At 40.7% G+C, this 27,632-nt stretch overlaps 1 protein-coding gene across 1 annotated transcript in view; it reads right to left on the bottom strand.

The window, feature by feature from the left end:
• Positions 1-27,632, bottom strand: part of LOC132882654 (MAM domain-containing glycosylphosphatidylinositol anchor protein 2-like) — a 555,131-nt gene that overhangs the window by 292,972 nt on the left and 234,527 nt on the right. Inside the window, exon 6 of the mRNA XM_060915736.1 lies at positions 25,865-26,134. Coding sequence (XP_060771719.1) covers positions 25,865-26,134 — 270 coding nt within the window. The remainder of the gene's footprint in view (positions 1-25,864; positions 26,135-27,632) is intronic.

Consider the following 27,632-nt stretch of genomic DNA (forward strand, 5'->3'; position numbering starts at 1 on the left):
CCAAAGACATGCAGGTTAGGTTAACTGGTGACTCTAAATTGACCGTAGGTGTGAATGTAAGTGTGAATGGTTGTCTGTGTCTATGTGTCAGCCCTGTGATGACCTGGCGACTTGTCCAGGGTGTACCCCGCCTTTCGCCCGTAGTCAGCTGGGATAGGCTCCAGCTTGCCTGCGACCCTGTAGAAGGATAAAGCGGCTAGAGATAATGAGAGAATGAGAACTTTTCCAGCCTCTTATTGCCCCGTCCCAACTTTTTTGAGATGTGCTGCTGTCATGAAATTTCAAATGAGCCAATATTTGGCATGAAATTTCAAAATGTCTCACATTCGACATTTGATATGTTGTCTATGTTCTATTGTGAATACAATATCAGTTTTTGAGATTTGTAAGTTATTGCATTCCGTTTTTATTTACAATTTGTACTTTGTCCCAACTTTTTTGGAATCGGGATTGTACGATAGCCTGTTTGTGCCTCGCTCGACCTATCGCCTGTTTCACCATTTTATGATTTTGCTTGCCGTTCTGGATCGTTTACCCGTCTTCACTTGTATTAATAAATGGCACAAACAGCCACTGTCAAATGGTGCCGTTGGAGTCTTGTTCTCGGACTCGACTCAAAATTTTCTTTAATGACTCAGACTTGAACACTGGGGACTCGAGACTGGACTCAGACTCAAGGTTTAGTGACTCGACTACAACACTACTTCAAATAAACTTAAAACATCCATCCATTATGGTCAATTTAGAGCCACCAGTTAACCTAACCTGCATGTCTTTGGACTGTGGGGGAAACCGGAGCACCCAGAGGAAACCCATACAGACACGGGGAGAACATGCAAACTCCACACAGAAAGGCTCTCGCTGGCCTCTGGGCTTGAACCCAGGACCTTCTTGCTGTGAGGTGACAGTGCTAACCACTACACCACCGTGCCGCCCAACTTTAAACATTAAACTTACTATTTTATTCAGATCCAGTTTCTATTTCTGTTTGAGCAGAAATAAACCTTTTTTTTTACACTATCTTAGAATGACTGATGTGCGCATTATTTCCTTGCATGGAAGCATCTCTAACTTGATTTAATCACGGTCCTAAATCATCACTCCCATTTCTACAGGACTACACTGGAAAAGAACCATAAATGGTTGCTATTATATTGATCATTTTAAAAATGTAAGAAAATACAGGGTCGTGAATGGTGTAGAATTGATGGAATACACCTCAACATGGTCTTGTTTTATTGGATTTTATATGTTCAATATAAAGCAATGAGACGACCACTAATCTATAACAAACAAACAACTCACTCGAGGCTGTGCCTAACAGTGATTTAAGGCCTCGTTCAGAGTTGAGTTTTGCACACAGAGCATGGATTTAATGTCGAAATGGCACACATTGGTATTCAGATCTCACTTCTTGAGGTATTCAGGACATCACTCTGTGTTTTAATTATACATAATTCTCTGATTCTTTGGACATAGAACTTAAGCCCATTATTTTGCATGATACTGGCTTGAGCAAACAGCAGTATTAAGTCCAGTGTAATGCCAACACTGGAGTCCATTGCGGACTCCGCTTCTCAGAACACACTGTGACCTATAAACGTGGTGGCCACGAACTACAACACCCATGCACCATGTTCATCGTCACGTTCAGACGAATCAGATTGATCATGCTCACCTGTTCCAATTTACACTTAATCACAGTCAGCTACTTAAAGCTACGACCACACTACAGCTCACAACACTTTGCAGTGGGTTATTGAAGAAAATGAGGCGTTTGGTGGCGATGCTTCTCTGAGCTTTGGGAAGTATCTTTGAACTTCATGGCCAACAGGGGCCTTTCTATGTGGAGTTTGCATATTCTCTTCATGTCTGCGTGGGTTTCCTCCGGGTGCTCCGGTTTCAATTCGCAAAGCTTGGAGAACATTCGATGTTATTGCACGACTGGTGGCAATGCTACCAATTTTTCATCGCCAAGTATTTGCAAACCCATCGGGAGCTGTAGTGTGACCAGAGCCTAAGGACTCTCAGCTCAGACTCACATTGTGATGGACACCTATCAGCCATCACATTATGACCACTAACAGGTGAAGTGAATAAGATTGACAGTTCTTGAAGTTGATGTGTTGGAAGCAGGAAAAATGGGCAAGCGTAAGGATCTGAGCAACTTTGACAAGGGCCAAATTGTGATGGCGAGATGACTGGGTCTGAGCATCTCCAAAATGGCAGGTCTTGTGGGGTGTTTCCAGTATGCAATGGTTAGTACCAACCAAAAGTGGTCCAAGGATCCAAAGGACAACCGGTGAACTGGCAACAGGGTCATGGGTGTTGAAGGCTCACTGATGTGTGGGGAGTGAAAACTTGTCCATCTGTTCCATTCCCACAGAAAAACTACTGTAGCACAACTTGCTGAAAAAGTTAATGCTGGCTACGACAGAAGGGTGTTAGAACACAGAATGCATTGCAGCTTCGTAGCCGCAGACCGGTCAGCGTGCCCATGCTGACCTCTCTGTCCATAGTTCTTATGATTAGTTGATCAAATAATAAATCTTTGCTTTGCATTAAGTGACACAAATTCAAGGACAGACCTGTTTTTCTACATTCATTCATTCATTCATTCATTCATTCATTCATTGTCCCTTTATACGGTTCTCCACCACTAGTTTATGCACACCATGAGTGGATGTAGTGCCACTGCCAGTTCTTGTTGTTCGTTGCTGTCTTTTGTGAGCAATTGTCCTTATTTAGCTCTATCTTTATTCTATTATATTTTATTATGAGGCATATCAGACGCTCGCTGGCCGTGCTGTGAAAAGTGTCAATGCAGACGCTCATCTAAGTTTCTAAATCTGTCATTGCTTAGCTCTTGAATGTTTGCTATCATGAATACTATGATTTAAAAGCTTATAATCTCTGCTTTCCAAAGAAATGCATCTCATTAAGACCTGTTCAGTACTTTGGGAGTAACGGCAGGTTGAAGTCGGTATAACAGAGTAAAAACTCTGCTTGCGTGACGTCGGGAAACTGCCGGTGCTTTTCTTTCTGAGTCACGGGAAAGCAGTCAGGCTCTCTCTCTCTCTCTCTCTCTCTCTCTCTCTCTCTTCTGATCGGTTTCCCACTGGATTACTCATGAATATCAATCAGATAACTTTTATAGGGATGTTTTCTCACTCTCACTGTTTCTGATAAAGGATTCAGCAAACTTTTCCATCTGCTCGTTTTGATGTTATGATTCACGGGAGACTCTGAAGTGAGTTTTCATAGCTTTACCTACTTATTTTTTCAAATCAAACTGATTCATGTAAATAAATGACTATTTTAGAATATAACTGTAGTTTTGATGAAAAATATTGAGATATTAGTGATCAGAATGATATTAAAAAAAACAGAAGTAAGAAACGCAAATGTCAATTTCAGTTCAGTCAACGTGAATTGTTCGTTAGCTGTGGCTCACACAGTTTATTTCGATGTTCGCCTTGAAAGCTGTGAATATTAATCGAAATAATCATTTATATTCTTTCATATAAACACTAGTAGGCCCTACTGAGAAATACAAGGCCTACAGAGTACAAAGAGGGGATGAGAAATAATCTTTTATTACGTTTTTATTTTGATAGAGAATGGTAGACGTGAGACATTCAGTGCTTATTTATGAATATTTTATAATGAACATTGATTTCTCCTTCTTTGTGATGTATAAATGAGAGTTAAGGTCAGCTTTATACTGCACAAATAAAGTTATTTGGTGAAACTTTGAAGAAGAGATGCTAATTTTTGAAACTTTGCATTCAGTATACAATAATCTATGTGCCTGCCAATTTCCATGCAAATATCTTGAAAAAAAGAAAAGTTATTCAGATAAAAAAAATGATCTCATTGGTTAATGAGGCCCATTTTAGACCATGTGATCCTCATCTCATCTCATCTCATCTCATTATCTCTAGCCGTTTTATCCTGTTCTACAGGGTCGCAGGCAAGCTGGAGCCTATCCCAGCTGACTACGGGCGAAAGGCGGGGTACACCCTGGACAAGTCGCCAGGTCATCTCAGAGCTGACACATAGACACAGACAACCATTCACACTCACATTCACACCTACGGTCAATTTAGAGTCACCAGTTAACCTAACCTGCATGTCTTTGGACTGTGGGGGAAACCGGAGCACCCGGAGGAAACCCACGGGGAGAACATGCAAACTCCGCACAGAAAGGCCCTCGCCGGCCACGGGGCTCGAACCCGGACCTTCTTGCTGTGAGGCGACAGCGCTAACCACTACACCACCGTGCCGCCCCCATGTGATCCTCATACAGAATATTATGGCAGCTTTCTAAAAATTAAGTCGTTTCTTCAATCTTTGATTTCTAATATCTCAAGAACGGATAAACATATTTTAATTCTTTAAAAAAGTATGTTGTTCTGCATTCAATTCTGAATTCAGTGAGCGCAGTTTCAAGCAATTTGGATTGAATTTGAATTTTCACCTGATATGCTTATTATTATATTCTGTATTCTATTTTATTTTATTCTATTTTTTTTAAACTTCGTCTACATTTACCTATATTTTACTCTGTACTTGAGCTGCTGCAACAGCTGAATTTCCCCTCATAGGGATCAATAAAGGAATATCTTATCTTCATTCATTCAGTCATTCATTCATTCATTCATGTATCTCCATTAACAGCTTTATCTTCATCAGCGTCACTGTGGATCCAAAGCCTACCCCAGGAACACTGGGCAAAGCTGGGATTACATCCTGGATGGGTTGCCAGTCCATCTCAAGGCACCATGAGACAATTTTTCAGAAAGTCCCCAAACGGATCAACTAGGCCATCACTGTATTGCACAAATAGGAAGAGATAATCATAATGGACAGAAATCATTACACTACACTGACATGGTGACATCAATCTGATTTTTTTTTCCCCCATGGCAATGCAGTGATTTATTAATAACCGCAAATATTCCCTTTCCCACACTTTCTCCTTCCTCCCACTCCTTTTATCTCTCTCATTTGATAACCTAGGTGAAAGCAAAGACATTTTCACCGTGTGACCTTGCATTTTTTTTTTTTAGCAGGAGCATTTCTGTGTTGACCCCTGAGCTGTCCCTCTTATAATCAGTATGTACAGCTTAGCACACTCCACAGGGACAGATGGCTGTCTCTACCTTATGTGTGACATTAGTCAAGGGTACTCGGATGAAAAAGAAGGAGAAACACCCATGACGGCGTTCTCCTCCCTGCTGCTCCACGTGACCTCACTCATCCTTTTTCCCCTGAAGTATAGTAAATTGTTAAAAGTCATCTACTCTGTAAATGATGTCATCAGTATCACTCAACATAAAGCGGGCCCTTTCTCATCACAGGACTAAAAAAAAAACCTGCCCATCGTACGCCTTTGTGTTTAAATCTTTCTTTTCAGACTGATAGAAAAGGGGAGGGTTGAGCTCAGGGGCCTCAATACAAATGAAACTAATGATCGCCACTCACGTATAGCTTTCAAGCTGGACACGTAATTTTAACAGCTTGCATTCTGTGAGAAAAATCGCAGGTTGTTCTTTGTTTTCTCCGTTCACTCAGAACCCAAATTTAAGCAGCAGGAGGCGTCGGCTGGGTTCGCGAATCGAGACAGCCTACTGAGCGAGAGACAATCGGCGCATTCAATCTAACAAAAAAATGACTTGATATTCACTTAAAATGCGCAACGTGCATCTTGTCAAGTCTCCTCAAGGAATCGTTCCACGAGACATGAACAGAATATGACTTTGATACACAACCTTTGTTTCGAACTATGTGACTCATTTCCCAATATTAGCAAAGAGACAAGAAATCCCACGCTACCTTTAAAGGTGTTTAATTAAGTGAGCATCAAAAAGGATGAATTTTGTGTTTCACAGACATGCTGTAAGCCATCTCATGAACTTTTCCCGAGTTTGTGAGCATGGAAATGGTGTGTGCCAGAGAAAATACTGTAATTTCTACAAAATACGGTGGCGTAGCGGTTAGCACGGTCGCCTCACAGCAAGAAGGTTCCGGGTTCGAACCCAGCGGCCGGCGAGGACCTTTCTGTGTGGAGTTTGCATGTTCTCCCCGTGTCTGTGTGGGTTTCCTCCGGGTGCTCCGGTTTCCTCCACAGTCCAAAGACATGCAGTTAGGTTGACGTGGGGCGGCCTTGGGCTGAGGTGCCCTTGAGCGAGGTACCGAACCCGTGACTGCTCCCCGGGCGCTCTGGTGTGGCTGCCCACTGCTCTGAGTGTGTGCGCGTGTGTTCACTGCTTCAGACGGGTTAAATGCAGAGGATGAATTTCACTGTGCTTGAAGTGTCCATGTGACGAATAAAGGTTTCTTCTTAAAAAGAGTGAGAGAAGGTAGGATAAAGCCAAAAATGGCTGTCTGAGGCGCCCTCAACTAGCCTAAAACTGCACCAAATTTAACCTCCTTATGGAAGGGAGACTGCCTCCCCTCATCCATGATGGATCATGATGGAGGGCCTTTTTGCAAGCCAGAAGCATGCTGAGACACTGGAGGAGAGGGCCAAGCTGAAAGTCATCCCAGGCTGTGGGGAAGTGTGCACAGAAAAGCCACCATCTGCTGAGGCGAGATCTGCCCAAACACACACGCTCCTTTTGGCAGCGATGCACCAAGATGGCTTTTCAAGGACTGATGTGACACACAACAAGAGAAATAGATATAGTACAGATATAGAAATAGATATAGTATATCATATATACAGTGGTGCTTGAAAGTTTGTGAACCCTTTAGAATTTTCTATATTTCTGCATAAATATGACCTAAAACCTCATCAGATTTTCACACAAGTCCTAAAAGTAGATAAAGAGAACCCAGTTAAACAAATGAGACAAAAATATTATACTTGGTCATTTATTTATTGAGGAAAATGATCCAACATTACATATCTGTGAGTGGCAAAAGTATATGAACCTCTAGGATTCCGGTAACTGTTGATCAGTCCTGCACACCGGCTTGGAGGAATTTTAGCCCGTTCCTCCGTACAGAACAGCTTCAACTCTGGGATGTTGGTGGGTTTCCTCACATGAACTGCTCGCTTCAGGTCCTTCCACAACATTTCCATTGGATTAAGGTCAGGACTTTGACTTGGCCATTCCAAAACATTAACTGTATTCGTCTTTAACCATTCTTTGCTAGAATGACTTGTGTGCTTAGGGTCGTTGTCTTGCTGCATGACCCACCTTCTCTTGAGATTCAGTTCATGGACAGATGTCCTGACATTTTCCTTTAGAATTCGCTGGTATAATTCAGAATTCATTGTTCCATCAATGATGGCAAGCCGTCCTGGCCCAGATGCAGCAAAACAGGACCAAACCATGATACTACCACCACCATGTTTCACAGATGGGATAAGGTTCTTATGCTGGAATGCAGTGTTTTCCTTTCTCCAAACATAACGCTTCTCATTTAAACAAAAAAGTTCTATTTTGGTCTCATCCATCCACAAAACATTTTTCCAACAGCCTTCTGGCTTGTCCACATGATCTTTAGCAAACTGCAGATGAGCAGCAATGTTCTTTTTGGAGAGCAGTGGCTTTCTCCTTGCAGCCCTGCCATGCAAACCATTGTTGTTCAGTGTTCTCCTGATGGTGGACTCATGAACACCAATATTAGCCAATGTGAGAGAGGCCTTCAGTTGCTTAGAAGTTACCCTGGGGTCCTTTGTGTCCTCGCCGACTATTACACGCCTTGCTCTTGGAGTGATCTTTGTTGGTTGACCACTCCTGGGGAGGGTAACAATGGTCTTGAATTTCCTCCATTTGTACACAATCTGTCTGACTGTGGATTGGTGGAGTCCAAACTCTTTAGAGATGGTTTTGTAACCTTTTCCAGCCTGATGAGCATCAACAACGCTTTTTCTGAGGTCCTCAGAAATCTCCTTTGTTCGTGCCATGATACACTTCCACAAACATGTGTTGTGAAGATCAGACTTTGATAGATCCCTGTTCTTTAAATAAAACAGGGTGCCCACTCACACCTGATTGTCGTCCCATTGATTGAAAACACCTGACTCTAATTTCACCTTCAAATTAACTGCTAATCCTAGAGGTTCACATACTTTTGCCACTCACATATATGTAATATTGGATCATTTTCCTCAATAAATAAATGACCAAGTATAATATTTTTGTCTCATTTGTTTAACTGGGTTCTCTTTATCTACTTTTAGGACTTGCGTGAAAAGCTGATGATGCTTTAGGTCATATTTATGCAGAAATATAGAAAATTCTAAAGGGTTCACAAACTTTCAAGCACTACTGTACATATTATGGGTCCAAACACACATGAGTTTCCATCCCTTTGAGCCACAAAGAGGTCTCCTTAAAGCCCACTCCACACAGGTGATGAATTCATACTATGACAAGCTTTAAAGAAACACATGATACCCAAGGCACCATAACACTTTATTTCAGCCTGCCTCAGTTGGTCATTTTATGGATTTAGATTTAAAAACCGACTGAGTAATTTTTATAAATCCCACAATTTTCAGTTGAACAGGTTCAAAGTTCCTTTGTATTTCATGGATCGTTTAAACATGTGAGGTGCCGGCATTCCAGCACTGATTCAAACTGCTCAAGTGAGAAACTGAAATATTCCTGAAACCCAGTCAATACAGAAATTCAATATTTCTCTACCAGAAAATTATTCATGTCAGTATTCGCTTCCTCTTTCGAACAGTCAAACATCAGAAAAAAATGGCTTCAGAACCACTGCTCACCTCATTTCTGTGATTTGTGATTTTCCACTCCCCCACCATAAAAACGGCACATGTATACACTTTTTTTTTTAAGTATTGGTGTGCATAACTTAGAGGCTGTCCACACGGCAACGGATTCAGGTGAATCTGATAAAATTGTTTATCGTTTCGGCCTGGCGTCCACACGGCACCGGTGTTTTGGGTGCCCCAAAACGATATTTTTTGAGAACGGGTTCCAGAGTGGAAAAATCTGGCAACGGCGCCGTTGCGAAGTCGTCTGGATGAGTAGAACGGATTTGTTTACGATGACGTCACAACCACATGACTAGAACAAGCAGCACTCTCGCTGTTTTGCATGAACCACTGCATTGCATTCACTTTTGTATACAGCTTTTCTTTTAAATAAACAAGTAACTGAACTATTTCTTGAATTTCTTTTTTTTATTGGATAAGACTGCTTTTCAAAATGTTCACACACAATAAGAAAATTAAGTTATATAAAACTATGCACACTAATAAAACTAATTTGTACACACAGAAGGCACGATTTCCTCGCGTAGTCGCAGCCATCTTCTTCTTGTTGTTGTGTGTTTGTTCCTGTGAGTGCTTCATGCCGGGTAGAGGAAGGGGTTTATGCGCATGCGTCTACTTCTTCTATGGTTCTGGTGTCTCCGATGGGACCGTCTTACAGCGTATGTAGAGGTGTGGCATGTGTATTGCATCGTTTTCAGCAAGCGTTGCGTTGCCATATGTACCTGATATTTTACTGATCCGTTGCCCATGTGGACGCGATATATTTTTTTAAATAAAATCTCGTTGCCGTTGTCGTGTGGATGTAGCCTTAAAGACCAACTAAGGCTACATCCACACGACAACGGCAACGAGATTTTTTTTTTTTTTAAATATCGCGTCCACATGGGCAACGGATCAGTAAAATTTCAGGTACATATGGCAACGCAGCGCTTGCTGAAAACGATGCAATACACATGCCACACCTCTACGTGCGCTGTAAGACGGTCCCATCGGAGACACCAGAACAATAGAAGTAGTAGATGCATGCGCATAAACCCCTTCTTCTGTAGCATCAGCCACAAAGTTTTGATTATTAATCAGTAGCGTAAAACGAAAGACGCGGAAAGAGGAATGAATGGGGGTAGATGGAAGCCGGTACGCCAACATTCTGATATCCTCCAGAATTCTTTAATGGTCCGGAATAAATTGAATGCTACCGGTACACGTTGATGGATTACTTTGTTCTTCTACGCCCTTTTTGAGGAATGTATTGTCGGACTTAAACCAACATCTGAAGAGGTGAGATCGCTCCTTTGTTTTCCTATGTTTGCTGGCGGGATTGTTTTTGTTTTTGGAAAGCGCACGGGCGGTGCGCGGTTTGGTACTGCTTCCGCAGTGTTTGGACTAAAGACTCTGCCCTAAGGGCTATTCTCTCTCTCTCTCTCTCTCTCTCTCTCTCTCTCTCACTTTGCACCATTACACAATAAATATTCACAGTGAAAATATTTTGTAAGCGCGTTTCATGAACCAAGTTATAGGATTTGTTGACAACTCGCATCGAGTTCGTTACACTTCTACCCGGCGTGAAGCACTGACAGTCATGTGGTTGTGACGTCATCGTAAACAAATCCGTTCTACTCATCCAGACGACTTCGCAACAGCGCTGTTGCCAGATTTTTCCACTCTGGAACCCGTTCTCAAAAGATTTCGTTTTGGGCACCCAAAATGCCGGTGCCGTGTGGACGCCAGGCCGAAACGATAAACAATTTTATCAGATTCGACTGAATCCGTTGCCGTGTGGACAGGGCCTAAGATGATAATTACCCTACCAGTTTTTCTTATTTTAAACAAACAGCCACATAAGGGCCCATTAAATGATCGTCTACGATCGTAAACGACTGTAGTTAGCCAATTACTTTTACATATTTTACACGCTATCGCTTGCTCAGTCGATGATCGGAAATGTTCGTGAGCTCCTGGCAGGTGATGTCACTCACAGTACACACCGCCACAACTGAGAGAAGTGAGAGCAGTGAGGATTGTTTGTGTTTGCATTTTTTAAGATTATTTGAGGTAATGGTTGGGTCCAGGTGGTGTGTGGGAGGATGCAACAATGGCAGAAGTGAAAAAAAAAAAAAACTCGCCTGCATCAATTCCCAAAGGACAAAAATGTAAGAAGGTAATGGATAAATGCCATTTGCTGCACAGGGACAGACCTCTCACGGGCTGACTGGAACGGTCCTTTGGGTACAAAAACAGCACATTCGCAGCTTGTGTGCTCGGAACATTGAAGAAAATTGTTTCACTCAAACATTAGGAATACCGTACACGCCAGCGCTGAATCCAGATGCAGTTCCCACAATCTTCCGCCAAAAAGTGGACAAGACAAACAAGACAACACGGTCAGTAGTCCGCAAAAGAGAAGCTCAAAGGGTAAGAAAACACTTTTTATGGCTGCCCTAACGTTTTATTAAGCGTGATACATTATTTTGAGTTCCTTTGGGCATAAACGTAATAATTGCTGATCAGAGGTGAGTACTGTACTGTACTTAAGTACACTTTTTGAGTATCTGTACTTTATTTAAGTATTATTTTTTTTGGAAACTTACAACTTTAACTTCACTACATTTGTCGTACTTTTCACTCCACTACATTTCTATCAAGGTCCTTGTTGCTCATTACTATGACACGGTTTTGAAAGTGGATGTTTTTTTCTTTTCTTTTCGAAAACATGATTGTTTTTTCCACAGGTGACACTGAGACAGCCGATCAGTAATCACTAGGGTCACGTCACGTCCATAGACTGTATAAAATCAAGTTCAGTGATTTCTCAGCAGCATTATTTAACCCTTTGATGCAAAACATGGGTCAAAAGTGACCCGGCTGAGTTTTTATCTTCTATATCTTTGCAATAAATTAATTCCATCATTCAGTATTCAAGGTATTCCTCAATTAACTCGTTTTTGATCATCATACATCCTTATTTTATTTTTTCCTTTCTTACTTTTTGAATAAAAACCCTTTTTGTATCACTACCCTTCTAATGCACAACATGGGTCAAAAACGACCTGCGTTCATTTCCCAGGTTATTTCATGTATGGCTGAGTGTTTCTATGATGTACTTTTGAAATAAATTCATTTTGTCATTTACTTTTCCAAATATGCAGTAAATATCTTGTTTTTGTTTCGCACAAATCATCATTTTTATTTTTCCTTTCTTAAGTTATGAACAAGCACAGCTTTTGTAATTCTACATCAAGTTTACACACATGGGTCAGAAACGACCCGCATGCATTTACTCCAGCGTTTGGTGGGAACTGTGAATTGTGCTTGTGTCAGACATTTCACAGCTCAGCACACACAGCGCCCTTTGCCCATCTCATACATGCAAGTAATGTTTTTCAATTGTTCTAACATTACCTTAGAAAAAAATTGATGGTGTTTAGGTTACCTTGAGAGTGAGTAGATTACTTGTCAGAAAGTCACAAGTAATTAGAGTAGAGTGGGGTAATATGCCCCCGGCCTGTTTTACCCAAAATAACCACCAGATGGCGCAAAGTTACATTTCTATTGTTGCTATGGACTGGCTTGACAACGGGGATATACAAATATCCACTGTGGATCGCATATCAGCAACGCAGCGGAGAGAAATCAAATTTCATGGTAAGTGATATAATTTTTCAGATATCAGTAAAACTGTATTTAGATAGCTGCTATTTCGTCAGATATCACAGCTGTGTATGTGGTATGAGTAGACAAGTCAGTACGTTAAAAAAATACATTAGGTATAAAAAGTTGAATCACATTTTGAAAGTAAGACCCTTTTTTGTAAAAGTGTAGTCTGTGGGGTAAAACGCCCCCTTAATGGCGGGGTAAATGGCCCCCAGGGGGCATCGTTTCCTTTTATCATAATTACTGTATTTCATACATTTCTGATTAGCAGATACATAGTTTTTAATAACATCTCGCTTACCTGGTTGAGTAAAGCAAGTAATTTGAACTTAATATTAAAAATAATTGAAATAAAAAAAAAAATTGAAATTAAAATGCGAAATATAATAAAATAATGCATCTATTCATTAATTCAGGGATATTTTCTTGTTTCTTTCACATTATAGGCTTAAGTAAACACTTTTGCTATCCAAACAGCTTTTTTTGAGTGAGGGCACCTATTGCCCCACCTCAGGGGGCCTTTTACCCCACTGGGGGGGTTAAAGGCCCCCTTGGCACAATGTTTGTTTTTGTTAAAAAAAAAATAAGTATTAACTTTAGGCAAACTTTAGGTGGCATTATTGTTCATGTCACTGTTGTCAAAACTATGATTAAAACTAAACACATGGTTCATTTCAACTTGGAGAAAAACTGAATTTTCCTTAAGGGGGGCTTTTTCCCCCACTCTGCTCTACTATTAGCTACCGAGCTGTTGACATACTGGTATTCTACTTTAGTTAGCTAATTTTATTGTAGTTGGCTTAGCTAACTACGTAGTTAAGAAATAAATAACCGGCCCCATTCACTGCTAAAGTAATTACTTGAAACAAATTATTATTATAGTATTAAGACATTTAATTTTAAATCACACTTGGATGACCCATGTGTAGTAATATAAAAAGTATTTTTGTTCATAAAGTAGGAAAGAAAAAAATAAATTAATGATTTGTGGTAATTAAAAACAAGATATTTAAAGAATACTTGGAATATTCAATCATAAAATAAATTGATTTCAAAAGATAGAGCAAAGAAAAACTCAGTCAGCATGAAATAACCTGGAAAATGAATGCGGGTCATTTTTGACCCATGTTGTGCATTAGAAGGGGTGCGCATACCCATATATTTTGCATCAAAGGGTTAAACACGATCAGTTGATGGCAGAATGGAAGGAGGCGGTTCTTCTGGGTAATGCTCACACACCCATGAACCCATGTTTCATTTTTCTGAAAGGAATAAAGATTTGTTTCGTTTTAATTGTTTGATTTGTTTACCTAAAACGAACCACATCGCGGCCTACAAAAACTCGCCGTCCGACCTGCGGAAGCATATTGATGTCTGTAAACATTTTATTTCAAGAGAAAGCTTACCGTGAAGTTGTCTGTGCTTTTAGAGCTAGCGATAACGTTGCAAACGTAGCTATGCAGTCTGGTTAGTCAAATGACTTTCTATGGATTTGCCCGCCAAGTTGCCGTAGCCTTGTCTATGGCTAACGTTAACACATAGCTAGTTAACTTGGACACTGTTAGTTAGCATGTCAAAATGGAGCTACGCTAACATGAATAACGTTAACTTATCTGAAGTGCTTTCAGAAATAGGTTTTCGCATAATCTTGCCAAATAAACAATGCAGAAATCTTTCTTTTCTAGTAACGCTAGATATCCAATATGATTTTGAGTTTGAAAAGAGTTTGCTAGCATGACAGGTGGCGCTTCACTGACTAGCTAGCTTAACGTTAAACCACCATGATGGCACGGCATGTGTTCATTTTGTGAATTCACAAAATAATCCAGTCGGTTGCTTCAGAGGCATGAGGTGTTATAAGCGTTGTGGCAATAATACAAAAAATGTGTTGACAGATGTACTTCTCATACTTACACTACCGTTCAAAAGTATGGGGTCACTTTGAAATGTCCTTATTTTTGAAAGAAAAGCACTGTTCTTTTCAATGAAGATCACTTTAAACTAATCAGAAATCCACTCTATACATTGCTAATGTGCTAAATGACTATTCTAGCTGCAAATGTCTGGTTTTTGGTGCAATATCTCCATAGGTGTATAGAGGCCCATTTCCAGCGACTCTCACTCCAGTGTTCTAATGGTACAATGTGTTTGCTCATTGCCTCAGAAGGCTAATGGATGATTAGAAAACCCTTGTACAATCATGTTAGCGCAGCTGAAAACAGTTGAGCTCTTTAGAGAAGCTATAAAACTGACCTTCCTTTGAGCAGATTGAGTTTCTGGAGCATCACATTTGTGGGGTCGATTAAATGCTCAAAATGGCCAGAAAAATGTCTCGACTATATTTTCTATTCATTTTATAACTTATGGCGGTAAATAAAAGTGTGACTTTTCATGGAAAACGCAAAATTGTCTGGGTGACCCCAAACTTTTGAACGGTAGTGTAGGTATTTTTAAAAGCAAGTACTTCAGTAGTCTGGCTAACGCGACTTCAAAGCTCTGCGAGCATTTGGTCTGGCAAAGCTATTAAGCCCAACTGTTTCCCAAAGTGCGTGGTTGACCCGCCTCCCTGAAATGCCTCAGTTTGCTACTGGTTGAAGCCAGAAAAGGCTGTGACGAAGCTTAAACCAATCACATCACTCTTTCCTCTGATGTATGTGACGCGACGGGGCTAACTGGTAGATTAAACCATAGACATCCTATTATTAAACTCTTACCGAAGCCAGTCGGAAGCAAGGCGAAAACGTCCTTCCTTTCAATAAATACCTCCAGGGCTGGTCTTTGCTCTGTTTTCACTGAAAACTTGCTCCATGTTCGTAATGTTTCTAGTGAATGAAGCGCTTCCGGCATAGATTCTGTCAACAATCTATGGCTTCCGGTCGCAGTTCTACTACATCAGTGCCTTGAACACGCCTCTACCCAGGGCCGTTGGGATTGCTCAAAGTTGATTGGCTCCCGATTTTTCGGGAGCTTGGAAAAGCTGTAGATAGCTTGCCTTGCCAGACTAAGTTTGCAACAGGTCCTCGTGTTGCGTCACACTTAGGATGGGCGGGCCCAGGCTAGTACTTCAGTACTTTAACTGAAGTAAAAATTTGACTGGACAACTTTCACTTGTATTGGAGTAATATTTGACCAGTCAGATCTGTACTCTGACTTAAGTAATGAAGTTGGGTACTTTGTCCACCTCTGTTGCTGAGGCAGCTAAGCAGCTTGATATTTGTTGTATGATGGGTGTCTTGCTTTGATTTAGTGTTGTAAAAAAGCCTCGGTAATGACTAACTAAAACAGCTCTATGAATAGTCTTCACTTGTGTGTAACCACGTTAGTAATCGTACAAGAAAAAAAAAACATCCATTCTGTTGAAGACTCTGATTTGTATAAAACCTAGACCTTGGTGACAGAATACCGGAATATGGTCTTCCAGTTACAAGTAAACGACTATGCTTATTTCAGTATGATGTATATCTAAAGTGGGGCGGCACGGTGGTGTAGTGGTTAGCGCTGTCGCCTCACAGCAAGAAGGTCCGGGTTCGAGCCCCGTGGCCGGCGAGGGCCTTTCTGTGTGGAGTTTGCATGTTCTCCCCGTGTCCGCGTGGGTTTCCTCCGGGTGCTCCGGTTTCCCCCACAGTCCAAAGACATGCAGGTTAGGTTAACTGGTGACTCTAAATTGACCGTAGGTGTGAATGTGAGTGTGAATGGTTGTCTGTGTCTATGTGTCAGCCCTGTGATGACCTGGCGACTTGTCCAGGGTGTACCCCGCCTTTCGCCCGTAGTCAGCTGGGATAGGCTCCAGCTTGCCTGCGACCCTGTAGAACAGGATAAAGCGGCTAGAGATAATGAGATGATGAGATGAGATATATCTAAAGTTTCCATTAATTGGTTGCTTTAAATACATCATAAATGTTTTCTAATAATTATTGGGAATATACTAAACAACAGCTCGTACCATTAATGAGCAATTTTATTGAGAATATATTAAAAAAAAACTCTTACCGGTCATTTCGACCCAGTCGCTGGCGCTGCGATTCTGACCCGTAATTCCCAGAGAACTTTTCTATGTTCCTTTCTTTTGTAGGAATTGCACGTGGCTCGAATTGATATGGTAATGCTTGTTTATCATGATCATCGTCACTATTATTGTCATTGTCCGAAATACTCAAGGAAATCAGTGAAGAAATGTCGCTGGCGTTATCATCCATTTTGTTGAATATGGCCGTGTACTGTAAGTGACGTCACGCTTTATGGAAACCATTCGGAAAGCAGCTCGGGTGTTTCCGGCAATATTTCCGCCTTTTTCCGGAGAAGTCTGATATAATGCATAGTTTCAGTCTCGTTTTACAGGTAAAGAGTTTGGGTTTGTCTGCAAGTCAGGGCTGCATCTCATTGCCAATGTATAGTGAAAAAAAATCGACACTGTCACCTTTAAGCTCAGTCATGTGATCATATGTTGCCACAACGTATTTTGAAAATGAGATCACGATCTCATGCACATTCTAAATTTTTTGCGTATATATAGGCTATACACTGCCCTCCACCATTATGGGCCCCTGTTATAAAGATGAGTAAAAAGGGTTAAAAAAAAATCCACCTTTTGGCGAAGTCGCTTCATCTCACATTGGGAAAAAAAAATGGGAAAAATCCAACCTTTAACTAAAATACATTTACTCAGAGAAAAATAAATCCCTCATCAAGAAATAATCATTTTTAACAAAAATGCATGTACCAATATTATCTGCACCCCTACATTTAATACTTTGTACACCCTCCCTTTGCTAGTAAAACAGCACTGATGCCCCTTTTCCACCAAAGCAGTTCCAGGGCTGGTTCGGGGCCAGTGCTTAGTTTGGAACCGGGTTTTCTGTTTCCACTGACAAAGAACTGGCTCTGGGGCCAGAAAAAACGGTTCCAGGCTAGCACCAACTCTCTGCTGGGCCAGAGGAAAGAACCGCTTACGTCAGCGGGGGGCGGAGTTGTTAAGACCAACACCAATAACAAGACCACGAAAGATTGCCATTTTTAAGTGACGAGAAGCAGCAACTGTACAAACGCGAAGTCATCCATTATTATTATTATTATTATTATTATTATTATTATTGTTGTTGTTGCTGCTGCTGCTTCTTCCGTGTTGTTTTTGCTTCGATATTCGCGCCAAGGTTTATGCAAACGTAGCGACGTAACTGACATATACAGCGACGTAATGACGTGGCTTCCCTTAGCACCGCAAGCTATGGAAAAGCAAACTGGTTCTCAGCTGGCTCGCAAGTTGAACGAGTTGTGAACCAGCACCAGCACTGGCCCCGAACCAGCCCTGGAACTGCTTTGGTGGAAAAGGGGTATGAGTCTCTTCTATAACATTTTATAAGGTTGGAGATCCAGAGCAGGACATCGGAGCCCATTCCTCTTTACACAATCTCCCCAGATCATCCAGGGTCCTCAGCCATCTCTTCTTGTGCTCTCTCTCTCTCTCTCTCTCTCTCTCTCTCCTCTTCAGAATCATCTCACCCCACAGGTTTTCACTGGGGTTCAGGTCAGGGGACTGAGATGGCCAGGGCAGAAGCTTGATTCTCTGGTCAGTGAACCATTTTTGTGTTTATTTGGATGTGGACATATGCTTCGGATCATTGTCCTGCTGGAAGATCCAATGATGACCCAGTTTTAGATTCCTACCAGAAGCAACCAGATTCTGATTTAAAATGTCCTGGGATTTCATGAAGTCCATGAAATATGAGGAAATGGAGGCCTTTGGAGGAAAATCAGCCTCAAAACATCACAAAACCTCCAACATATTTTCAGCTGGGATCGGGTTCTTTTCATTATAGCCATCCTTCTTTTTACACCAAACCCACCATGAGGGTTTATTGCTGAAAAGCTCTGTTTTTGTTCCATCAGACCAGTGAACACGGTTTTAGTCAAAGTTGTAGTAGCGTTTCGCAAACTTCAGGTGTTTGTTTGTGGTTAACTGACAGAAAAAGGCCTTTTTTCTGGAACCTTCCAAATAATCTGTTGGTAAAGAGGTGGAGTCTGATGGAGGTTTTGGAGACTTGGAAACCCCAAGATTATACTTTTTCTTGTAATTGATCAGCAGGGATCCTTGTTTTTTGTTTTGTTTTTGTTTTTTCCTCTCTTACCCTCCTCCTCACTGTACATGGGGCAAAATAAACCTGGGTCCTCTTCCAGTTGAGTATGGAACAGTTCCACTTGGTGTCCACTTTTTTATTATTGCCCTTACAGTAGAAATGAATATTTTCTAAGTGATGGCAGGGGCTGTGTCTGAAATCAAGCACTCATTCAGTAATCCCTACTCACTATGTAGGGAATTCTATACAGAGGACTACAACCCCGATTACAAATTGTAAATAAAAACGGAATGCAATGATGTGGAAGTTTCAAAATTCCATAATTTATTCAGAATAGAACATAGATGACATATCAAATTTTTAAACTGAGAAAATGTATCATTTAAAGAGAAAAATTAGGCGATTTTAAATTTCATGACAACAACACATCTCAAAAAAGTTGGGACAAGGCCATGTTTACCACTGTGAGACATCCCCTTTTCTCTTTACAACAGTCTGTAAATGTCTGGGGACTGAGGAGACAAGTTGCTCAAGTTTAGGGACAGGAATGTTAACTCATTCTTGTCTAATGTAGGATTCTAGTTGCTCAACTGTCTTTGGTCTTTTTTGTCGTATCTTCCGTTTTATGATGCGCCAAATGTTTTCTCTGGGTGAAAGATCTGGACTGCAGGCTGGCCAGTTCAGTACCCGGACCCTTCTTCTACACAGCCATGATGCTGTAATTGATGCAGTATGTGGTCTGGCATTGTCATGTTGGAAAATGCAAGGTCTTCCCTGAAAGAGACGTCGTCTGGATGGGAGCATATGTTGCTCTAGAACCTGGATATACCTTTCAGCATTGATGGTGTCTTTCCAGATGTGTAAGCTGCCCATGCCACACGCACTAATGCAACCCCATACCATCAGAGATGCAGGCTTCTGAACTGAGCGCTGATAACAACTTGGGTCGTCCTTCTCCTCTTTAGTCCAAATGACACGGCGTCCCTGATTTCCATAAAGAACTTCAAATTTTGATTCGTCTGACCACAGAACAGTTTTCCACTTTGCCACAGTCCATTTTAAATGAGCCTTGGCCCAGAGAAGACGTCTGCGCTTCTGGATCGTGTTTAGATACGGCTTCTTCTTTGAACTATAGAGTTTTAGCTGGCAACGGCGGATGGCACGGTGAATTGTGTTCACAGATAATGTTCTCTGGAAATATTCCTGAGCTCATTTTGTGATTTCCAATACAGAAGCATGCCTGTATGTGATGCAGTGCCGTCTAAGGGCCCGAAGATCACGAGCACCCAGTATGGTTTTCTGGCCTTGACCCTTACGCACAGAGATTCTTCCAGATTCTCTGAATCTTTTGATGATATTATGCACTGTAGATGATGATATGTTCAAACTCTTTGCAATTTTACACTGTCGAACTCCTTTCTGATATTGCTCCACTATTTGTCGGCGCAGAATTGGGGGGATTGGTGATCCTCTTCCCATCTTTACTTCTGAGAGCCGCTGCCACTCCAAGATGCTCTTTTTATACCCAGTCATGTTAATGACCTATTGCCAATTGACCTAATGAGTTGCAATTTGGTCCTCCAGCTGTCATGAGATGTGCTGCTGTCATGAAATTTCAAATGAGCCAATATTTGGCATGAAATTTCAAAATGTCTCACTTTCGACATGTGATATGTTGTCTATGTTCTATTGTGAATATAATATCAGTTTTTGAGATATGTAAATTATTGCATTCCGTTTTTATTTACAATTTGTACTTTGTCCCAACTTTTTTTGGAATCGGGGTTGTATATAGTGAGCTCATTGGTAAAATCAAAATTAAAAGTAAATAAATAAATAAAAAATAAACACTTTCAGACACTACTCAGACGCACCGTTATTTATGTCATTACTGTCGCACAATTAAAACATGCCAGATCAGTCGGATAGTGGGTTTTCAAAATAATAAATACATGCATGTGATAATTTTTTTTTGTTATAAATATATTATACTGAGTGTATTTCCTACATTAATAAATACAAAGTACTTTGTGTCTGCTGCATCTTTCAGTTCTTTTAAATCAAGGCTGAATACTTTCTTCTTTGCCGCTGTGTTTTATTAAATCAAATTTGAGGCTTTTGATTAATTCCTCGCTCTGCACTCTAACTTTTATTCTTGTATTTTATCTGTCTTATTCTATTTTACCTTTTTTTTTAAAATTCTCTTACTGTTTTTAATTGTACTCAAATGTTCATTTATAATGTGTTGCTTCCTCCATCCATTCACCCCAGCACACTTTTTCTTTCAGCGCAACTGCAATGCATGATGGTATATATTGCTTGGTTAGTGCCCATCGGTTGTACACTACTTTTCACGGTGCACTGTGAGATACCATGAGTCCACTATATAGGGTGTAATAATTATCACTATACATTCGGACAGCACTACAAAATGGCGAACTGAGTACATACGAAAAGAATAGACTCAGTTTTATCCAGATGTAGGAGAGCTTATTGACAATCAGACATTCTCTGATTGAAGCCAGCTCAGAGAATAGTGTACTTTGGATATCCTCGACACAAGGGCCTGAAACTATGAGGGCAGTGTCGTCTGCATACAAAAGTGTTTTGCACCGAACTGCAGATGGAATGTCATTAGCATATATAAAGAACAATAAAAGTCCAAGAATTGAACCTTGTGGTACTCCACAAGTTATGATTGCAGGTTTGGAGATCGTGCCACCAATCTCCACCGATTGCTTTCGCTCTTGTCAACAGGACCGAAACCAGTGTATGGCAGATTTCTGGAATCTGAGAGCGCTGAGTTTTTGTCAGAGGATCCTGTGATCTACCATATCAAAAGCTTTTTGAAGATCTAGAAGGACCATACCAATACCTTTGTGAAAGTATTTACACTGTATATTTCTTTCCCCTAATTTCCACTTTGGCTATTGGTGTATCAGTCGGGTTTATGGCCATCTCACACTACCAGGCTTATGTAAATCAGGCATGTTTGAAATTATCTGGAGATTATTCTGAAGGTAGATAAGGAAGCTTAAGGTCGGCTTGTTTACATAACCAGATCATCAGTTTCCATCAAGCTCCAGGAAAATCTAAAAAGAATAAATCTGGGATCAAATTATGAAGGAAAAAACAAGCATGGTGCATCTGATTTGAAATCTATGAAACTCAGATTCCACTGACTAGACTTAAGACTTTTTCTTCTGCTTTGCGCCAGGAGCTACTCTTCACCTACTCTGTTCTGACGAGAACATTGGTTCCCAGTTCAGTGATTAGCCTGACTGACTTCACTTAATTGCTGTAATTGGCCAGTTAATAAGTACTTACACGGTAATATGCCACAGGGCTTGCCTTGCCCAGAAATATGAGAGTTACAAAAAGAGCTGTGATTGACTAAGAACGCACACACTGAGACGCAATGCAATGCCTGGTGCAGTCCGGGATTTCCTTCTTTTTTATCATTTATGCAATATTTGATTGGCATAAGATTTGACTGACAATCATAGCAGACTTCAGGGTGGTTCTGCATTAGCTTTGACTAAGGAAACATTCTTTTTATGACCTACACTTGAAAAAGCTGAAAGGCCGTCTACCTTTAAGGGCCATTTTATTTTGGCCTGGGCTACTAATGGCCCTTTTCCACTACCCTTTTTCAGCTCACTTTAGCTCACTTCAGCTCACTTCAGCCCAACACGGCTCGCATTTCGACTACCAAAAACCAGCACGACTCGGCTCGCTTCAGCCCTGCTTAGCCCCTAAAACTCGCACCGTTTTGGAGTGGGGCTGAAGCGAGCCGAAGCGAGCTGAGTGAGGCTGGGGGCGTGAGCAGACACTCCCCTGTGCACTGATTGGTGACGTGGACGTGGACATCACGTGACGTCCACCCACTTTCGCTAACTCCACCCAATGTGTCCACCCACTTCCAGCCAGCACGGTTGTAGTCGAAATGCAACTCCAACAGCCCCGCTCAGCCCGACTCAGCACGGCACGGCTCAGCCCGACTCAGCCGCGTTTGTAGTGGAAAAGCGGCATAAGGCTACATCCACACGACAACGGCAACGAGATTTTTTTTTTTTTTTAATATCGCGTCCACATGGGTAACGGATCAGTAAAATATCGGGTTCATATGGCAACGCAACACTTGCTGAAAACGATGCAATACACATGCCACACCTCTACGTGCGCTGTAAGACGGTCCCATCGGAGACACCAGAACAATAGAAGTAGACGCATGCGCATAACTGTGCATGCGCACAGTGACTATCCCTGTCACTGTCACACACACATACTTTCTCACTCCCTATCCTATGGATATAGTCCCTTTAAATCACGTGCTTGTTTTTTGAATGGAGACGCGGAAAGAGGAATGAATGGGGGTAGATGGAAGCCGGTACGCCAACATTCTGATATCCTCCAGAATTCTTTAATGGTCCGGAATAAATTGAATGCTACACGTTGATGGATTACTTTGTTCTTCTACGCCCTTTTTGAGGAATGTATTGTCGGACTTAAACCAACATCTGAAGAGGTGAGATCGCTCCTTTTTTTTCCCTATTTTTGCTGGTGGGATTGACTCTGCCCTAAGGGCTATTCTCTCTCTCTCTCTCTCTCTCTCTCTCTCTCACTTTGCACCATTACACAATAAATATTCACAGTGAAAATATTTTGTAAGCGCGTTTCATGAACCAAGTTATAGGATTTGTTGACAACTCGCATCGAGTTCGTTACACTTCTACCCGGCGTGAAGCACATGTGGTTGTGACGTCATCGTAAACAAATCCGTTCTACTCATCCAGACGACTTCGCAACGGCTCCGTTGCCAGATTTTTCCACTCTGGAACCCGTTCTCAACATATTTCATTTTGGGGCACCCAAAATGCCGGTGCCGTGTGGACGCCAGGCCGAAACGATAAACAATTTTATCAGATTCACCTGAATCCGTTGCCGTGTGGACAGGGCCTAAGAATTCAGGGATACTGTCTCCATTGGTGACTAAGCACTGAAGTTAATTTTTCGCCCTGGTCCATGTGCTGATAAAATGTGTGAGACACTCCTGATGAGGTTTTTGCACAACTACAGAGGCTAGAATGGATGTGAGGTTGTAAATAATACAGGGGATATAAAAAGTGTACACACTCCATTAAAATGATCGGTTTTTCTGATGTAAAAAAAATATATATATATGAGACCACGATAAATAATTTCAAAACTTTTCACATCTTTAATGTGACCTATAACCTGTACAATTCAATTGAAAAACAAACAAATCTGTTAGGGGGAAAAACATAAAAAATAAAACATGTACAATAAGCTGGTTGCATAAGTGTGTACACCCTTAAACTAATACTTTGTTGAAGCACCTTTTGATTTAATTACAGCATTCAGTCTTTTTGGGTTCACACCTGCCATCAATTAAAATGACTCTGATTAACGCCAAATGAAGTTCAGACATTTACTCAGTTGCATCCTCCAGCAAAAGCCAGGGTTCACAGAGAGCTTACAAAGCATCAAAGGGGTCTCATTGTTGAAAGGTATCAGTCAGGAGAAGGGCACAAAAACATTTCCATGACACTAGATACACTACCGTTCAAAATGTCCTTATTTTTGAAAGAAAAGCACTGTTCTTTTCAATGAAGATCACTTTAAACTAATCAGAAATCCACTCTATACATTGCTAATGTGGTAAATGACTATTCTAGCTGCAAATGTCTGGTTTTTGGTGCAATATCTCCATAGGTGTATAGAGGCCCATTTCCAGCAACTATCACTCCAGTGTTCTAATGGTACAATGTGTTTGCTCATTGCCTCAGAAGGCTAATGGATGATTAGAAAACCCTTGTACAATCATGTTAGCACAGCTGAAAACAGTTGAGCTCTTTAGAGAAGCTATAAAACTGACCTTCCTTTGAGCAGATTGAGTTTCTGGAGCATCACATTTGTGGGGTCGATTAAATGCTCAAAATGGCCAGAAAAATGTCTCGACTATATTTTCTATTCATTTTACAACTTATGGTGGTAAATAAAAGTGTGACTTTTCATGGAAAACACAAAATTGTCTGGGTGACCCCAAACTTTTGAACGGTAGTGTATACCGTGAAGCACAGTGAAGACCATCATCAAGAAGTGGAGAAAATATGGGACAACAGTGACATTACCGAGAACTGGACGTCCCTCCAAAGTTGATGAAAAGACAAGATGAAAACTGGTCAGGGAGGCTGCCGAGAGGCCTACAGCAACACTGAAGGAGCTGCAGGAATTTCTGGCAAGTACTGATTGTGCACTACATGTGACAACAATCTCCCGTATTCTCCATATGTCTGGACTATGAGGTAGAGTCAAAGAAAAACATCCAGGCCGGCTAAATTTTGCAAAAAAAAAAAACTCTCCCAAAATCATGTGGGAAAATGTGTTATGATCTGATGAAACCAAGGTTGAACTTTTTGGCCACAATTCCAAAAGGTATGTTTGGTACAAAAACAACTCTGTGCATCACCAAAAGAACCCCATACCCACGGTGAAGCATGGTGGTGGCAGCATCATGTTTTGGGGTTGTTTTTCTTCAGCTGGAACAGGGGCTTTAGTCAAGATGGAGGGAATTATGAACAGTTCTAAATACCAGTCAATTTTGGCCCAAAACCTTCAGGTGTCTGCTAGAAAGCTGAAGATGAAGAGCAATTTCATCTTTCAGCACAACAATGACCCCAAAAAGTTTTGGAATGGCCCAGTCAGAGCCCAGACCTAAATCCAATTGAAAATCTGATCTGTGGGGTGACCTGAAGAGGGCTGTGCACAAGAGACACCCTCGCAATCTGACAGATTTGGAACGCTTTTGCAAGGAAGAGTGGGCAAATATTGCCAAGTCTAGATGTGGCAGGCTGATAGACTCCGACCCCAAAAGACTGAATGCTGTGATTAAATCAAAAGGTGCTTCAACAAAGTATTAGTTTAAGGATGTGCATACTTATACAACCAGCTTATTGTACTTTTTTTTTTTAAATGTTTTTCCCCCCTAACAGATTTGTTTGTTTTTCAATTGAACTGTACAGGTTATAGGTCACATTAAAGGTCGGAAAAGTTGTGAGATTATTCATCGTGGTCTCATTTTTTTGCATCATTTTAACAGGGTGTATAAACTTTTTATATCCACTGTATTTCTTTTTTTTTCAATTCTTCATACTTAATAACATCAAAAGGACTGTTTAGAAATGTTTTATGCTGGTGTCCCAACTTGATTAACTATGCATAACATAAATTGTGTCACTTACTGATGTGTACTTTATCTGACGATATGTCTTCTTCTAATTTATTGTGACTTGTATTCGAATTGTGCTCCTTTAAAGTATAATGGATACATCAATTTACATGCAGTTGTTTTCTTTACCTCGAACAATAATGGTGGTTGACTTTTTGGCTGGGTTTCCTACGTTGTTGCTGGCGATGCAGCTATAGACGCCGGCGTCTTCAGAAGAGATAGCAGGTAGTGTTAGTGTGCCGTCTTTCAAAACGCTTTTCTCAGGAAGGTGCTCCGAGACGGTGGTCCATGTCAGTGTGGGTGGAGGTTCACCACCTGTGGTGATACACACCAGAGATACTGTCTGTCCAGGATTCACCACAATTGGATCTTCCACCAGGAGCTTGATGGATGGGGAAGCTGCAGAGACCAAGAGGAGATGTGCAGTTTAGTTAGTATTCTCAAATAGACATGCTTTTATAAGCTTAACATTAAGCCCAAAGCATCATTTGGCCCCATTTTGGCCAGAATAACAAATTCGCACAGGTCCTCCAAACGCGATTTTAAATGTAAATGGATTTGGTGCATCATCCGTGCATTTAGTATTTCCACTTTAAATATTTTTTTTTCCAACAATATAATCAAATCGTGACACCTGCATGTACCGTATTGTCTGTTATATTTAAATGTGCTCTTTCGATGCAATGTGGGGTCTCAGTGGGGTTGTAACAGACTATGTTTTCATAAAGCCCTTTTATTATGGTTAATGAATAAAAAGGTCACAACTGTCTGCACAAAACCAGTCTGGGTGAAGCTGATGAATTCGTTTGATGATGTAAAATATGTAAATATTAAGTGCAAGCTATTACAAAAGCTCTTACTGCTGTAATAACGTCACCAACTGGCTGTTTGAGCTGCACATTTCCATTTTAAGATTTTTCTTTTTATAAATTACACAATCTATATGATATATTCCATAATACTAACATATTCTTATATCCAGTGGCAAACCATTACTATTAGAGCTGGGACTTGAGCTTAGCCAAAACTTAGCCGGACACACTTAAAAATAAATAAATAAATAAATAAATAAATAAAGAACAGGGCAAAGGATTTTGCGAGGGATTAGCACCAGACTACCAGGTGTCATTGTGTGTCATTGTTGATATTGATTTTAAAACTAACTCAGTAAATTACACAGGCAAATGAATACTTAAAGTGCCATTCCACCATTGGATGTATTCTTTGGCATAAAATACAATATATTTTGACAACATATATAAATGGTATCACTAGATAGAGAAATCTTTTAGCTTCAAAATGATATATCAAACATAATTTTTTGACAACGACAAGTATATTAATTTTGCGACCAAAGTCACCTACCCTTTTAATTTCCGCGCGGTAGTGAAATGTGATGTCATCGGCAGGTTCCCCTTCTTGTGTACCACGTGTCGGTCTATTTTTAGACCAGGAAACCCCCAAAGTGAGAGAGTCATTTCTCCTCGTATATGGGGGCCAAAAAAATTGCGAAAAATTTTGAGTTAATCTTTCAGTTAGCTAGATTTATTGGTATTAGCTAGATTTATTGGTATTAATTTTATCACGTTCTATCCACCATTGCTGATAATATGTGCCACATCACATGTCACGTGGTACACAAGAAGGGGAACCTGCCGATGACATCACGCACGGAAATTAAAAGGGTAGGTGACTTTGGTCGCAAAATTAATATATTTGTCGTTGTCAAAAAATTATGTTTGATATACCATTTTGAAGCTAAAAGATTTCTCTATCTAGTGATACCATTTATATATGTTGTCAAAATATATTGTATTTTATGCCAAAGAATACATCCAATGGTGGAATGGCACTTTAAGTCTGAGTGAAAAATACTATAGCAAGCATGCTATAGTAG

Source organism: Neoarius graeffei, chromosome 3 (assembly GCF_027579695.1).
Source record: "Neoarius graeffei isolate fNeoGra1 chromosome 3, fNeoGra1.pri, whole genome shotgun sequence".
NCBI lineage: Eukaryota > Metazoa > Chordata > Actinopteri > Siluriformes > Ariidae > Neoarius > Neoarius graeffei.